The 13945-nt window shown below is 36.9% G+C and overlaps 1 protein-coding gene across 2 annotated transcripts in view; it reads right to left on the bottom strand.

Moving 5' to 3' along the window:
• Positions 1–10706, bottom strand: part of adamts2a (ADAM metallopeptidase with thrombospondin type 1 motif, 2a) — a 189621-nt gene extending 178915 nt beyond the window's left edge. The window contains exons 1-2 of one of the 2 annotated variants that reach the window (XM_015349607.2): positions 10377–10706; positions 7894–8246 (exon numbers count right to left, since the gene is read on the bottom strand). In XM_015349607.2, the coding sequence (XP_015205093.2) occupies positions 7894–8246; positions 10377–10461 (438 nt within the window). In that variant the 5' untranslated portion in view covers positions 10462–10706. The remainder of the gene's footprint in view (positions 1–7893; positions 8247–10376) is intronic. The other variant, XM_015349608.2, reaches the window with a different exon arrangement.
• Positions 10707–13945: the final 3239 nt, after the last annotated feature.

The following is a 13945-nucleotide window of genomic DNA, read 5'->3' as shown; positions in this document are numbered from 1 at the left end:
CAACAGCTGTTTTTCCCCAAGATACAGTCACCTTGTACATTTTATTAGCACTGCAACTTACACATATTGAAAACTCTGTGAAAATGCAAGTAATTAGGATTTCACAACTATTGTAACACTTCTTTCAAGTCACCAAAATAAGAAAATAAATAAATAATATAGTACGGATTATTTTAGTAGTTCAGCTTGCTTTTATATACAAATAAATACCACCAATTATTATGTTATGTACAGTATATTGGAAACCAATTCTATTATAAGCTTTTATTACCGATTCAGAGAGCATCCTTCACAAACACAGTTACCTCAACACTGTTTTCTTCTGTTTTAATTTGGCTTTTTATACAACAGCTTCATGGCTTAATTAGCTTCAGACTCCACTTGGATTTGAAAAGAAAATTCATGTTTTTGCTTGCAGTTTGGAAAAGCACATATGCCACTGAAAAGCCTGTCTTATTCACAGTAATTCAGTAGTCATCCAAGGTAGGGGTTTTATAAAGATTTATAAAGATATTAGAGTTTAATATCCCTATACATCAAAATGTATAATTAAAAAAAAACATCAGTAACTTAAGGAACTGCTGGAAATCATAAAAACAATTTTTTTGTAAAACAATTGTGTCATGGTTATTTCTCTAGTCTCATTTAGAATGTATATTAGTCTATGCGTAGGAACAAAAAAGAATTGTGCAGTTCCCACAACAGGCACTGCTGCTGCTGTACAGTATAACTGAGCAGGGTACTGTAATACAACACTCCACTACAGTGGGGAAAATGAGCTTGGGACCAAACCTTTCCCTTGAGTGTTTTTTGCCAATGTACTATATCTCAAAGTACTTCTGAATGGCAAAGTTTAAATCTGTGAAATATTGTCCAGCGAGACTTTTAGGGGATTGCTGGAAATCTTTATTGTGACTACTAAAGTCAACCCAGTTGTATCTAACCCAGCATGCTGAACCCAGTCATATACTTGAAGTTGGTTTAACACTACAGAAACCAGCATGAGCTCCTAACTGATGAGCTACGGGGCTTGAGTGTGGAATAATATTTACTGGTAATATATTGCTAATGAGTTGACAAGCTAATGATTCTTGTTTCACTGTGATGCTTGCAGTGGGAAGGGATTTTAAAATGATTGGAACAAATGTGTAAATTAAGCATTTCAACTTTGCTGAAGTGAAAATTATATAATGATCTTGCACCATAATCGTACAATGCTGATCAGCTGTTCATTTCTCCTGCCATCAATCAGCCTGAGTGAACAGTGTTATCGTGCTGCAACAGGTCATTGGGGTTTCACAGGCCTGAGCAGAATGAATTATCTTTTAAAAGGCTGTGATTTTCTTAGGACCCAGGCCAAGAAATAGCAAAAACATTAAACTCTAATGCAGTAATAACCTTCAGAAATGATGTGTAATGATGTGACATGTTATGGTATTAGCTGAAGCCAATTTATGACAATAAAAAATTTAACAAAAGGATTTTATTAAACTGAACCATTTCTGTTATCATAAAATTAGATGTCCACTCATCACCCCAGCCTCCTACTGATTTTGAAACAACCCAAGGTCTAGTTTATCAAAGGGAGATACCTGAACTCTATTAGCCTTCACACAATAATAATGCATGCTGATTCAGCCTCACAAATTCAAAAACAGATGATTGTATTTACATGAATAAAGCCATTGGAAAGAAACAATCCATCACTCACCAGTGCCATTTAATATATTTGCTGCTCTCAAGAAATGATATCAAAACCTTTAGTACTAAGAGCCCTGTAAGTTATATTACCCCAGTGGAATCATTCATCAAGCAGCTAATAATGTAAAGGGTGTCTTCACACATACAGTACCTCTTGCTATTGCAAAAATTGCTTGTCTTACCATCATTGTAGAACTTTAGCTTTTGCCACTTTTATCTCTCTCAGCTTACATACCTAGTTGAAACAACATGCGTGGACTATCAATTAATCCAGTGAAATGGTGTAATGTGAGGCACTATATCACTGCTTATACTACACAGCTTTTATAATTGAGATTAGTTTAGTTAGGAGTGTAATAATAATAATTGCTTACACTTATATTGTACTTTTCTGGTCACTCCACTCAAAGCACTTTACGGGTAATGTGGGTTCCCCTCCACCAACACCATTGTGCAGCATCCACCTGGATTAACACCTAACACATTGCACCAGTACACTCACCACATATCAGTTATCAGTGTGAAGGAGCCCAGAGTAAAGAAGCCAATTTATAGATGGGGATTATTAAGAGGCCATGATTGATAAAGGCCAATGGGAAATTTTGGCCAGGGTAGCACGCCTACTCTTTTTGAAAAATGCCCTGGGATTTTTAATGACTACAGAGAGTCAGGTACTTGGTTTTACGTCTCATCCAAAGGACGGTGCCCTTTTACAGTACAGTGTCACCGTCACTATACTGGGGCATTAGGACCTACACAGGCTGCGGAGTGAGCGCCCCCTACTGGCCCCTCTAATACCTCTTCCAGCAGCAACCTTAGTTTTTTCCAGGAGGTCTCGCATCCAGGTACTAACCAGGCTCACACCTGCTTAGCTTCAGTGGTTTGCCAGTTGTGAGTTTCAAATTTTGAACTCAACGAGGAAGGGATATTACAGTGTCTGTCAACAAAGTGTAAGTGGTCTACTGTCAGTAGTTAAAACACCCATTCATACAGTACCTGTAGACCACATCACTGCCCCATCAGTGATCCAGAGAGAAAGATAAAAATTGATAAAAAGTGGCTTGGAACATACAGTAAAATGTTTTTTACTGCTTGCATTCTGAGAAAGATTTCTGCTATGTCACAAAAATGCTTGAGGAAAAAGACTCTGGCACGATGATTGGTGGCCCATGACAATCTCTTATTTATGTCACAGCTGTTAAGAAAACTCAAATTAGTAGCAGTGAGAATCACAACAATAAAGAAGATAGGACATGTTCACAGTACAACGGGTAGAAAACCTTCTTCCAATGCCTTCCTCTCAATGGGGCACATGTGATTTGTTAAATCAGAATGAATTAGAAAACAACAACCTCTACCATTCTACTATTCATTGGAAAAGATGTGTGTGCATCATATAACTTAGAAAAAAAGAACCTGCACCTGGATTTTCATTTCCACAGTCCTTGTAAGGGATTGCCTAGACTTGCTCTATATGAAGATTTATTCCACAGAAGGAATGAAAATACTTTAGCAGAAACCATCCTGTCTGCCATCTTTCCTGGTTCTCCAATAGCTATCTGTGTTCAGTTTCATCCCCAAATTCAAAATAAAATAAAATGGAAGCAAAAACCAAATCCACTTGTGTCCCAGCACAAACTAAAGCTAAAACACTACTGTCAATGAAGACCTTATAGTGTTCTGCAAAGTACGGTGGGAATGTTGTTACACCGCTTTAATGCAAGATATATTATTCTTCTGGTTCCTACATTTGGCCTGAGTCTTAAAAACGGCAGCTGTCTTAAATATTACTTTTTAGCTTTCCAAGATCAGTCCCAAATGGCTGTTGGTTTCAATCTGAATACCTAATTCACTTTCTCTAAAGTTTCTTTGGAATTTGACTAGAGGGCCAAAAAAGAAACAATGTCATTTGGTTTTACTTGCCATACATATTTTTTTGTCCACTTTCACATTTTTAAAACTAATCAATTTCCCTATCAAGCCTTTTGTCACTCAGTTTTTAGTGATGTGCTAGGCCAATATCCAATATTAAAATTTCACAAATAACTGGCACACAATTCACTTAAATTTTCTGCCAGAAAAAAATATATTTCCAAATTGGTTTCTTTTTCAATTATTTAAAATCTACACAGCTGCATACTTTTGAGAATTGAGATTGAGAGCAAGGGTTAACGTCTGTAACGACATGAAAAACATATTTTCTTTCCATACAACATTTATAAATCTGTTTTATCAAAAACCCATTGGCTCCCACCTTTACTCAATCGGATTCTTGATTATGTACCTTGCCAGCAAGCTGTGTTTTAGTTAAAATTTTCCAGAACACCAGTCGGAATTGTGGAAGTGAAAAATAATATCATCAAGAGTTTCAGTTCCTACCTGGATCCTGTACAGTACTTTGAAAGTCTGTTCTCTTTTTCATTTTCTTGGATTCCAGGAGGGAATGAGTGAAATACTGAATAAAATGATACTTTGTGACAGGGCCTTAGACTAGGGCCTGGTGTGTTCAGATGCTTCTCAACAGGAAGAATAATAAGGAATGGTTTCCTAGAAATTCCAGGAGAGAGGCATGACTGACAGACAGATGACAACACCTGGGATGGAGAGAAGACCGCTAAACACAGCCCTGCACTTTCCAGCTGTGGTTCAAAGTGAGACTCTTATCAAATTTCATTGTGCTGCATCAGTTAATTTACACCCCTGTCATTATGGGCTTTTGAGAGTTTGCACCTTCTGATATTAGAAGGGTGCCTCTTTGCAGAAGGCTACTTCATGTCCTTGGATGAGTTTCACAAAGTAGTATACAATGTAACCAGCTGTTTTCTTTAATGGAAGGTGGTTTTTTTTAGGGGGGAGGGCGACTGGAGTAAGGCATAGAGAATGGCACAAGGAGCTTGCAAAGCATGAAATAATTTCAGAGGACAGGCAGCGAGGATGATGCAGCACCAAACAATTCCTCCGTTAACACCATTCACTCTGCATTCTCTTGCACATAAGACAAAAAGATCTGCGCGCAGGGTGAAGTCCGGAATTTTTTTTTTGACAAGCTATGTGTACATCTTTAGGACTTGAAACAATACTTGCTGCATAAGTTATTTGAGCTGATGTGCGGCTGAAAGATGGTGTTTAAGGATGCAGGCAATTTGCCACCTAAGCAGATAGAGGCTTTTTCTGCAGAGGTGACAAAAGGACACAGCAGTGGGATGGGAATAATGGATAGGGAATGAAATGGGTTATTATTCCTCTGAATTGCTGTTTTTCCAGTACTGCATCCTCTTGCCTGTTGTCCTTAAGCTGATACTGTGATTTATAATGCATCTATTGTTTTTCTTATTATCTTATTTAGTTCATATTATTTTAAAGCATTCCTGGAAAAAGCAGAAAAACAAAAAATCACATACCTTTCTAGACTACCTCAGAGATGTCTATGCTACAGTATATACCCTGTGAAAATCTAAAGTGTATTTTTCCAATCTGCTTCTCTTCATTTACTACATGAAGATACAGTATACTGTACCAAAAGCTCTGAAAAAAGTATTTTTATATTTTTTCTTATTGGGACAAAACATAAAAGTGGAGAATAAAAACTGCTTAAGAAAAACTGTCAGCTCGAAGAAGATGTAATTTTAGCACCTGTACGGTTAGCAGTAATGTCTTGTTAATTTTCCTGCTAGCAGAACACTTCAGTTCCTCAGGTTCCAGTAAGACTGCAAGTCATTATCTTATTCAAACAGTTTTTTTGTGTGTGTCTGGCAAAGAAATAAATTTTACTTTTTTAATTAACCAAAGTGATAATGGATGTACAGAAAGAGATAAAGAGCAACACTGCACAGGCATCAAGACCAAATTGTAAGTTAAGATTTAAAATGAATACCTTTCATGTTATATATCAGAATTTGTCAATATTTATCCTATCCTTAATTCACAGCTTGTTCTTAATTAATTCAAACAGGAGAGTGCATAACAACACAGTGAGAAAATCAACTACAATATGTTCAAAGAATAACTCTTATTCTTTATTTTGTGTTCTTTTAGTTATTTAGTGTAATCTAGGCTACTAGATTATAGTATACAATATAGTATTGTATATTTTTTCACTTTAAATGAACTTGAAAAGTGGAAAGCCTTCCACTAATGTGCTGAATGGGGTAAGTATGCTTTCTAAAAACACAACATCAGAGCATGTAACCTGGATTTAATGTGCAGGTAGCAACATACTGTAACTGCGTTTCCCAGGTTTAATTAATTATACATACTTTAAAACAAGGGGCACCTTAGTTCTCTGTCTCTTCCCTACATCAATGAAGTGTAGGTGAAGTGTAACAATGGCCACAATTTCTCTGGATTTATAAGTAACATTAAATCTTCCCTGTAAAATTAAAGGCACAATGTTCTTCATAGAATGGCAAAACTTGTTTAATTGTTGTTTTAAACCCTGTGATGCCTGGTATGATTTACAAATAAACATGTTTTTTTTTCAGTTTCCTTTTCCTTTTTAAATTTACGAACAAAAACCTTTATTATCTCACAAATTTTACTTGTATGAATTAAGTGTGTGTTGATTCTGTAATGTATTCCTATGATCGTTTACAGATGTTGATTTACTTCTGAACATGTGAATGCTCTGCTTGTCACATAAAAAAATGCCACCACTAAAACTAAGTTCTCAATTGTCTAGCCTCCCCCATCCCATTTTGTTTTTAAAAAACTCCCACTGTTGTGTCTTGTTGTTGGACTAATTCAGGCTGTCACTTTAGATTCAGTCCCTGGAGAGTTTCGTTTTAGGTCTATCCCATTGGATATATATAAAAAACACATCACCCATGGGCGGTCTACTCTTTAATTTGCTAAACTCCTCTGTTACTTCGATTTGTCCTTAAACAAGCAATGAGCCAGAAGCCACTTCACAAGAATGCAATTTACTCATGGTATCATTCATTTCTACAGCACTTGCTGTGGAAATAAGCCAAAGGGAGGAATCTGCTTTTAGACACAGATATTTGGCAACCATCCCGCCTTTGATCTGGCTGGTGTAATTTTCAAGCGCATTTTAAAGGTTACAGTTGTTTCGTTTAAATAATAAATAGTTTTCTAATTAATGTGCCAGTGGATTGACTGTTCCTTCTTTTACTTACATCAACATTTCCAGCTTGGCTGGCTGTATATCAGGAACAGCTTCTTTTTATATACCACAGCAGCACCAATTTCACACTGGATAGATAATTAATCCAAGCAGCTAGGTAGGGACAAATATAATGCAAATAAGCAAGCCTTAAACTGATTTCATGACATCATCGCCCAGAAAGGATTGTTCCTCTAATTCAGGTTTCATCAGAATATGAAGCTCTTCTACCTATCTTTCTATTCCAACATGTAATAATCCCTATTAAAAGCCTCCAGAATCACTAATGTCCAAATCACTAATGATTTTACTCTTCAGTGTCACCTACTGTACATGCCTTCTGAAATTACAAAGCTATTTTTTACAACTGAATCAATAACACTGAAATTCATTTTATTTCATTTTAAAATATTTTTACTCAACTCAGGAATTTTAACAACAAAGGGCTTAATCAATTCCATGTTTAAGAGGTTTACCATTTATTAATTTATATAAATGATCTTAAAATTCCCTATGCCCAACTGCCAATAAACATGTTCATATGACCATGTACAGTAAAAAAGATAAAATATATTTTTTTACATTTTGGTAGAAAGTAGAGTCTCTTCACTTAAAGTGAAGAAACGCAAATAACTTCTAAAAATGTGTATTAAAAAAGGTGATCCCTACATAGCTAATATGGCAAAAATGATCATATAAGGTGGCTTCGATATAATGTGCGGTTTCCAAAAATAAAAGGAAAAAAGAACAAAGAAATACTAAACATTTCCAAATCTGCAACCCATTTCAAACCCTCAAGGCATCAATAGATTTAAGAACAAATGTTTATGTTTAGATTTTGTAGAGTAAGGATCCTATACAGTACCTTTGTTTTCTGAAATTAATCAACAAAAGCAATTTGGGCCCTCCTAATTTCAAGCGATTGAATGTTTCCAGCTGCAGTCAGCTGTACATTTCTGTTAACAAGAACAGGGAAGAGAAAACAAAGAAGAAAAACCAAACAAATAAAAGCATTTATGATGAGGTACAGCAGGACATTTTTTAAGGTGAGTTTGGCTGGTTATACGTACCAGGCCATCACAGTTGCTTATGGCAACAGAAGCCCCCTCCATGTCTGTGACGTCTCCAACATAAAGGCAATCCCCCAGTAAAGGCTCCGAACGCGTCATGTTACTATCCTCCTGCCATTCGATCTTTGCTCCTGGTGCCACCAGCCGTGAGTTCAGCCTGAGCCGCAGGTGAAACTCCTTTCCAAAGACAGTCACGTTGTAGAAAAGCATCTCTTTAGGGCCCTCGTTGGAATCCCTCCTCCAGCGTCTCCGTCCATAACCTTCTGACAAAGTGTGGGACAAGAACCGTCCTTCTGCATCCGTACTGACTGGAGTGACCACTCCGTACTCCCCAAGTACCTCCTGAAGGGACTCTGCAAAGAAGGGAATAGCTTGAGTAGACTCAAAAATATTTTTAGTTGCTTTTGCACTCTGTGTTTAATTTTTTTCTACTTGTCCTCAAGGTAAAAGGGAACTGCTGACCACAGCTGTTAGACTGTCTGCTGTGTTGGTGTGTAGTTCGTAGAAAAACCTCATCTAGTTAAGTTTAAAATCAGTCTAGTGTTACAAAATCTCTGCACACCACCTATCAAAAATGCCTTAAAACGTGGACCAAAACTACTTTCTTTTGGTGTTTTGAAAAAAAAAACATACCCGCAACTACACAAAAACGGAGTACTGGAGCATTTTTAAGGTTTTTTTTAGCAAATGCATTCAATTGCCTCTAATGTATTGATGTAATTATCCCTCAAAACATGTGAATGATAGGAAATGCCTACTCAAGTAAGCAGCTTCACAATAAGATGTCAAAAACTGATTCCCATAAACCTCACTAGGAGGGAGCAAAAACTACATTTTTGTGCAGAAAAACCCCAAGAAGCCATTATTTTATGTGAACATATGGAGTTCTGTACTTATACTTATGTCATACTGTCACAAACTGACATAATTTGGACTAAGTACTGGAAATATTTCACTACTTTTGTCTGTGTGTCTGCATGCAACCAAATTATCTCTAGTTCACTGTAGGATTTTAATTGAAAAGCTTTGCACTAAAAATATTAAAAAGAAACTTTTACATTTTTTTACTATTCCAGGAGTTCCAAGGTCAGCAGCATACAGAAAACCAGTATGATCAAAGTGTTGCTTGGGTGCTTACATGCAGAATAATACTGGCTTTCCCACTCACTGAGCAACTGGTGAGGTGACAGACATAGCTTTCCCACTCCCATCCAAAGATGTTAGCCACCTGTGCATGCACGTGCTAAAGGTGTCCACACATTCCTCCTGAAGCACAGAAAAACCAGTTCCTGCAGCCTATTTTCACAACTTACCCTGTACTTAGCTTTGCTTTCACACAGATTAATAAGAATCTTAGCACTTCAAAGATTTATTATTATTTTTATTATTATTATTATTATTATTATTATTATTATTATTAGGAGGAGGAGGAGGAGGAAGGGTGGTGTAACATGAGCTCTTCTGCAGTTGTTTAAGATACAACACGTATTTTAAATGTCACATTAAGCAAATCAAACATTCTAAGGCACAATGCAGCCTTTAGTGCTACTGTATGTATTAGTTTCCAAATGCAGACATATACGTGATGTACACTGTATAGTTTTTAATTTTCCTTATTTTTTTCAAAGACGACAAGATCATAATTGTAAATGTAAAGCTTTTTAAAAGCTGTTAATCAAAGAAACACTTCGAAGACTATATTTTCCTTCAGATGTTACTGCCATTATAATTAGCAGCTATCTGATCAAGTTCATCTTGAAGAAATAGCAAACTGTTACACTACGTGCTAGTTCTCACTGTTAGCAGGGGTGTACTCGCTACATTTGTGAAAACAGGGCAAGCGCACAGTGTAATGCAAATCCAGTGATATTATTTCTAACAGCATTTTAATAATCGTGCAATTTTTATTTCTGTTATATTACATTATACGCATCATTTTATATACGTTATAGGCGTATCTTTCTATTCTATGCACATTGATAACATAACAACAACTAATAGTATTCAAAAGTGCGTGCAGAAACCCAAGATCATGAAACAGCCTAGTGAACCCGAAGTATAATTTCTTATCATTACGATGAGACTCTACAGTTTTGTGACAAATCAATCGCTCTCATCACAAGCTTGACAAATGAAACTATCCTGTCCCATTACTCAAGCTTTTATTCTTCTTTGCAAATTCTATTAAAAACACTGTCACTCGCACAAAGTATTTTGCTCCATATGCTCTTGCTCAAGGATGGGGAAAAATGCGCACTTCGCAATAAATACCACTGATGACATGGCACGGAATGTAGGTCTTCTTGAGTCCTCAAACCATGAAAAAATGAAGAAAAAAAGAAAACCAAACGAGCCAAAAGTTTACACTAAGGAAGAACCGAAAGCAAATAATGACAGATGGGGTGTTACAGGAGAAAAGATGCAGGTAGGCATAGTGTGTAAGACTTAATACAAACTGCAAACAGATAAACAGTCCCACGTACCTATACTATTGGCGATATAAAGGCCGTTCGTGTGCAGAAAGAATGACAAAAGCATTAAGAATGCAATTCCAGGCGCACGATCCATGGCAGCTCCGAACTGCACACGAGAAAGAGACGGAGTTTGGGATCCAGTGTGTTAAAGTTCCCCGCAACCAGCGATCCGCCACACCAACAATATCTGTCTGCAACTAACTGCAAAGTGCACCGGGAGAGAACGCGCGCTCTCTCCCTTGCCTATGTTTCTGATTACACCAGAGTCTCCACACACACATACACACTCACTCTCAGTCAGCAAAGCAGGGAAGCGGAGAGGTTGGGAGAATACCATTGAAAACACAGGGCGTGCTGAAAGTGAAGTCATTCTGATTGACAGATCACAGACAACTCCACAGAAGTATGGAAATGGGAGAGTACGATTTCTTGAATGGGAGGGGTTATCAAGAAAGTTTTTTTTTACATTGTTACATAATTACCATTCTTTGCAGGACACAGCTTTTCGCATTCCTTTTCTTCTGACAGCGCTCTGGAGAACTCTGTTCTGCATTGCTTGCATAAAGTTTGTACATCTCAGCTCCTGAGCAAACGAGCAAGACTAAAGAACCGGTCCAAGAGCGCTCCCTATGTCCGAAAGAGCAAATGATACTGCCATCGTCACTTTTTTCTGGGAATTGTGCCTTCAGCAAGATAGTTAATCGACGTCTTTATTTTTTTTACTTCATTCGTTGTAGTCACAGTCGGTGATTTAAAGGGAATTGTCCTAATAATTTAAAAAAAGTATACATAACGCAAATTTCTGCATTTTTACTCGTAATTTGTTGTTGGATTTGTCTAATTTTGATATAAAGTCCGGTAAGATTGTAGTAGATTGTGTTAAGACAAGAGAGATACTTTCACTTGGACTAATGTATAGTGCAAATGCTGTAGATCCTCGAATATTTTGGACTTCCTACTGTCTAGCCAATATGAGAAAATAATACACACTTGAAGTCGAATGATATAATTTGCTTACAAAATGTGCGAATTACAAATATAAACAGAGAGGTAGAAATACAGCTTATGCACATTTATTTAAAAATATTTTGGAAAGGGTCATCTCAGGGCAATTCTGGCTGCTCACTCCCTGACTGCAATTTGCAACAAGAGTGAATCCAAGAGCATTTGCACATTGTTTCCATCAATAGTCAAACCACATATCTGTCATTAAGACAGAGATTGTCCAATAAGCAGTTTCTGTAACTGTTTTTTAAAAAAAGATTTTAATAAGAAGTAAAAATTACATGTTAGCAGTCTAATCGATTCACTTCTGAAAAAAAAAAACAGTCTCCTGAAGGCAAGCCACACCAGTAAAGCCTACATGGAGGCCATTTAGTGGAAAAGAAAGTGGCAGAAGCCAGTAGATGAAAGCTATTAATTATGGTAAATCATACATTTTTACTTCTCATTGTGTATATCTTACATCTATTTTTATTGTTTTTATTTATTCAATAGTTTGCATACAGCTCTATTATATACTACAAATTTGATTGTTTTTCTCAAAGTCATTTGATTTATATTCCTTTGCTGATATCCAAGCATTATACAGTATATGTAGTTCATCATCTTTAAACGTACGGGTATTGTCACATTAACACTATATATAACACATTGTCCGTGGCCTTATGACTGATGCAATAAAACTGAGATATGCCAATCATGCAAAGCCAGAATAAATGACTGTCAAATCTGATTAGAAATAGATTTGGAACGGGTTACCCATGTACTTAACTCTAAAGACAGGGAATTCCATTAGACAAAAAACTCCATTCCCAAGTCTGATTATACTGTTTAAACAGCAGACTTCCGATTCTGATTGTACAGTAATCAGAGCTAAGCAGGATTTCATGTCTCTGGAAATAATTCAGGGCAACACCAATTTCATATTTTCTTTTCTCATATTTCACCTATTGCTTACATGTGAAACAGCTACAGTATTAGCCACCACAGAACTCCACTCCTATATAATAACATCAACTAACACTTTGAGGTTAACTCATGGATATCAAAAAGGAAACAATCGCCATGTTTACCCTAAATTATGTTTTGAATAATTATTTATCTAAATTGGTAAAAGTAAGGTATAAAGTGAGTCAAGATGAATGAGTATTCTGTCTATTAAGTAATCCCTCTTTCAGCAGCTTTCAATCTTTCTAAATCAGGGGTGTTCAGTCCTCACCATGGAGGCCTCCTGTGTCTGCAGGTTTTCATTCCATCTCAACTCTTCACTGCCCACCTCTAATAATTATTGTTGTAACTGATGCTTGTTTTATCAACTACTCCCAGATTTTACAATGTGTGTGATTTTAAGAGACCTACTGTATGAAGCCTGCTGGATTGTGGTCATCCTGTATCCAGAATTGGACTGCTGTGTCCAAAGAGAAGTTTAGGATCTCATTATATATTCTGTACACATCAAGTCAGGCCATGTACAGTACCTGGTGCTTGAAAAGGCTATCCACTCAAAAGCACTGAGAAACATGACTATTTTCTTTATTGATCTAAAAAAAATAAAAGGCACTTTTGCTATTCTTTATGTATCCATGGACTACAACACTTTAAAAACATACCTAATCACATATGGTAGTATTATTTTATGTAAGAAAGTTAGAGTCATGGGCGGCATGATTGTGCAGTGGTTAACAATGTTGCCTTGCAGCACTGGGACCCCAGCTTGAATTCCAACCTGACGTGCAACAGGTAGCTTTGTGAGGTTTGTGCGTTTTCCTCATATTCATGTGGGTTTCCTCCAGGCGCTCTGGTTTCCATCCACTTTCCAAAAACATGCTGGCAGGTTCATTGACTTCTGGAAGAATTAGCACTAGGTATGAGTGTGTGCCTGCTCTGGGATCCTGTCCAGGGTGTACAGTGCCTTGTGCCTTTTGCTTGCTGGGATAGACTCTAGCTCCCTGGGATCCTTAATTGGATTAAGCAGTTAGAAAAAGATAAACCATCTACTTGTTTTGAAAATTGTGGCATTTGAAGGAACCTTTTAATAGTGTGGAAATCACAACCTTCTTACACCAAGGATACCTGGGAACACCCTAGTCATGGAAATTCTTCTTTTCCCATTGTGACACACCCATGGGCATGGGTTCATGGTAACCATGAAGTTTCACATTCCAAGGTTTGTGTCTTGATTTCTAACAACTTCAGTTGTTCAACACTATTTGAATCTGCTTTACTGGATGCAGTACCCAGAATTCTTTTTAAAAAGTGTTAAAACAACAAGTGAGATATTATGATGATGACAGAGCACCTGAATAGAATTTATTATGAAATAGTCTCAAACTTTAAGCAAGCTGTTTGACTGAGCATCACTATCCTCTACCAAGCCAAATTTGGATCAAGAGAACCAGATGCGTGGGAGACCTCTCAACTTTTAGACCATATAACAGGCAGATGTTTGACAGTTGTAGATGGCATCTGGGCAAATACCTGGGTTAAAATGGTTGATAGTTGGAGGCTAAAATAAGCTTACAGAGGGTTTGTCTCTACAGATCCTCATAGGTTTACTGTACAGTATGTGAGCAAAG

Source organism: Lepisosteus oculatus, chromosome 11 (assembly GCF_040954835.1).
Source record: "Lepisosteus oculatus isolate fLepOcu1 chromosome 11, fLepOcu1.hap2, whole genome shotgun sequence".
Taxonomy (NCBI): domain Eukaryota; kingdom Metazoa; phylum Chordata; class Actinopteri; order Semionotiformes; family Lepisosteidae; genus Lepisosteus; species Lepisosteus oculatus.
Note: the sequence above shows the minus strand (reverse complement) of the source record. Positions and strands in the feature narration are given on the sequence as shown.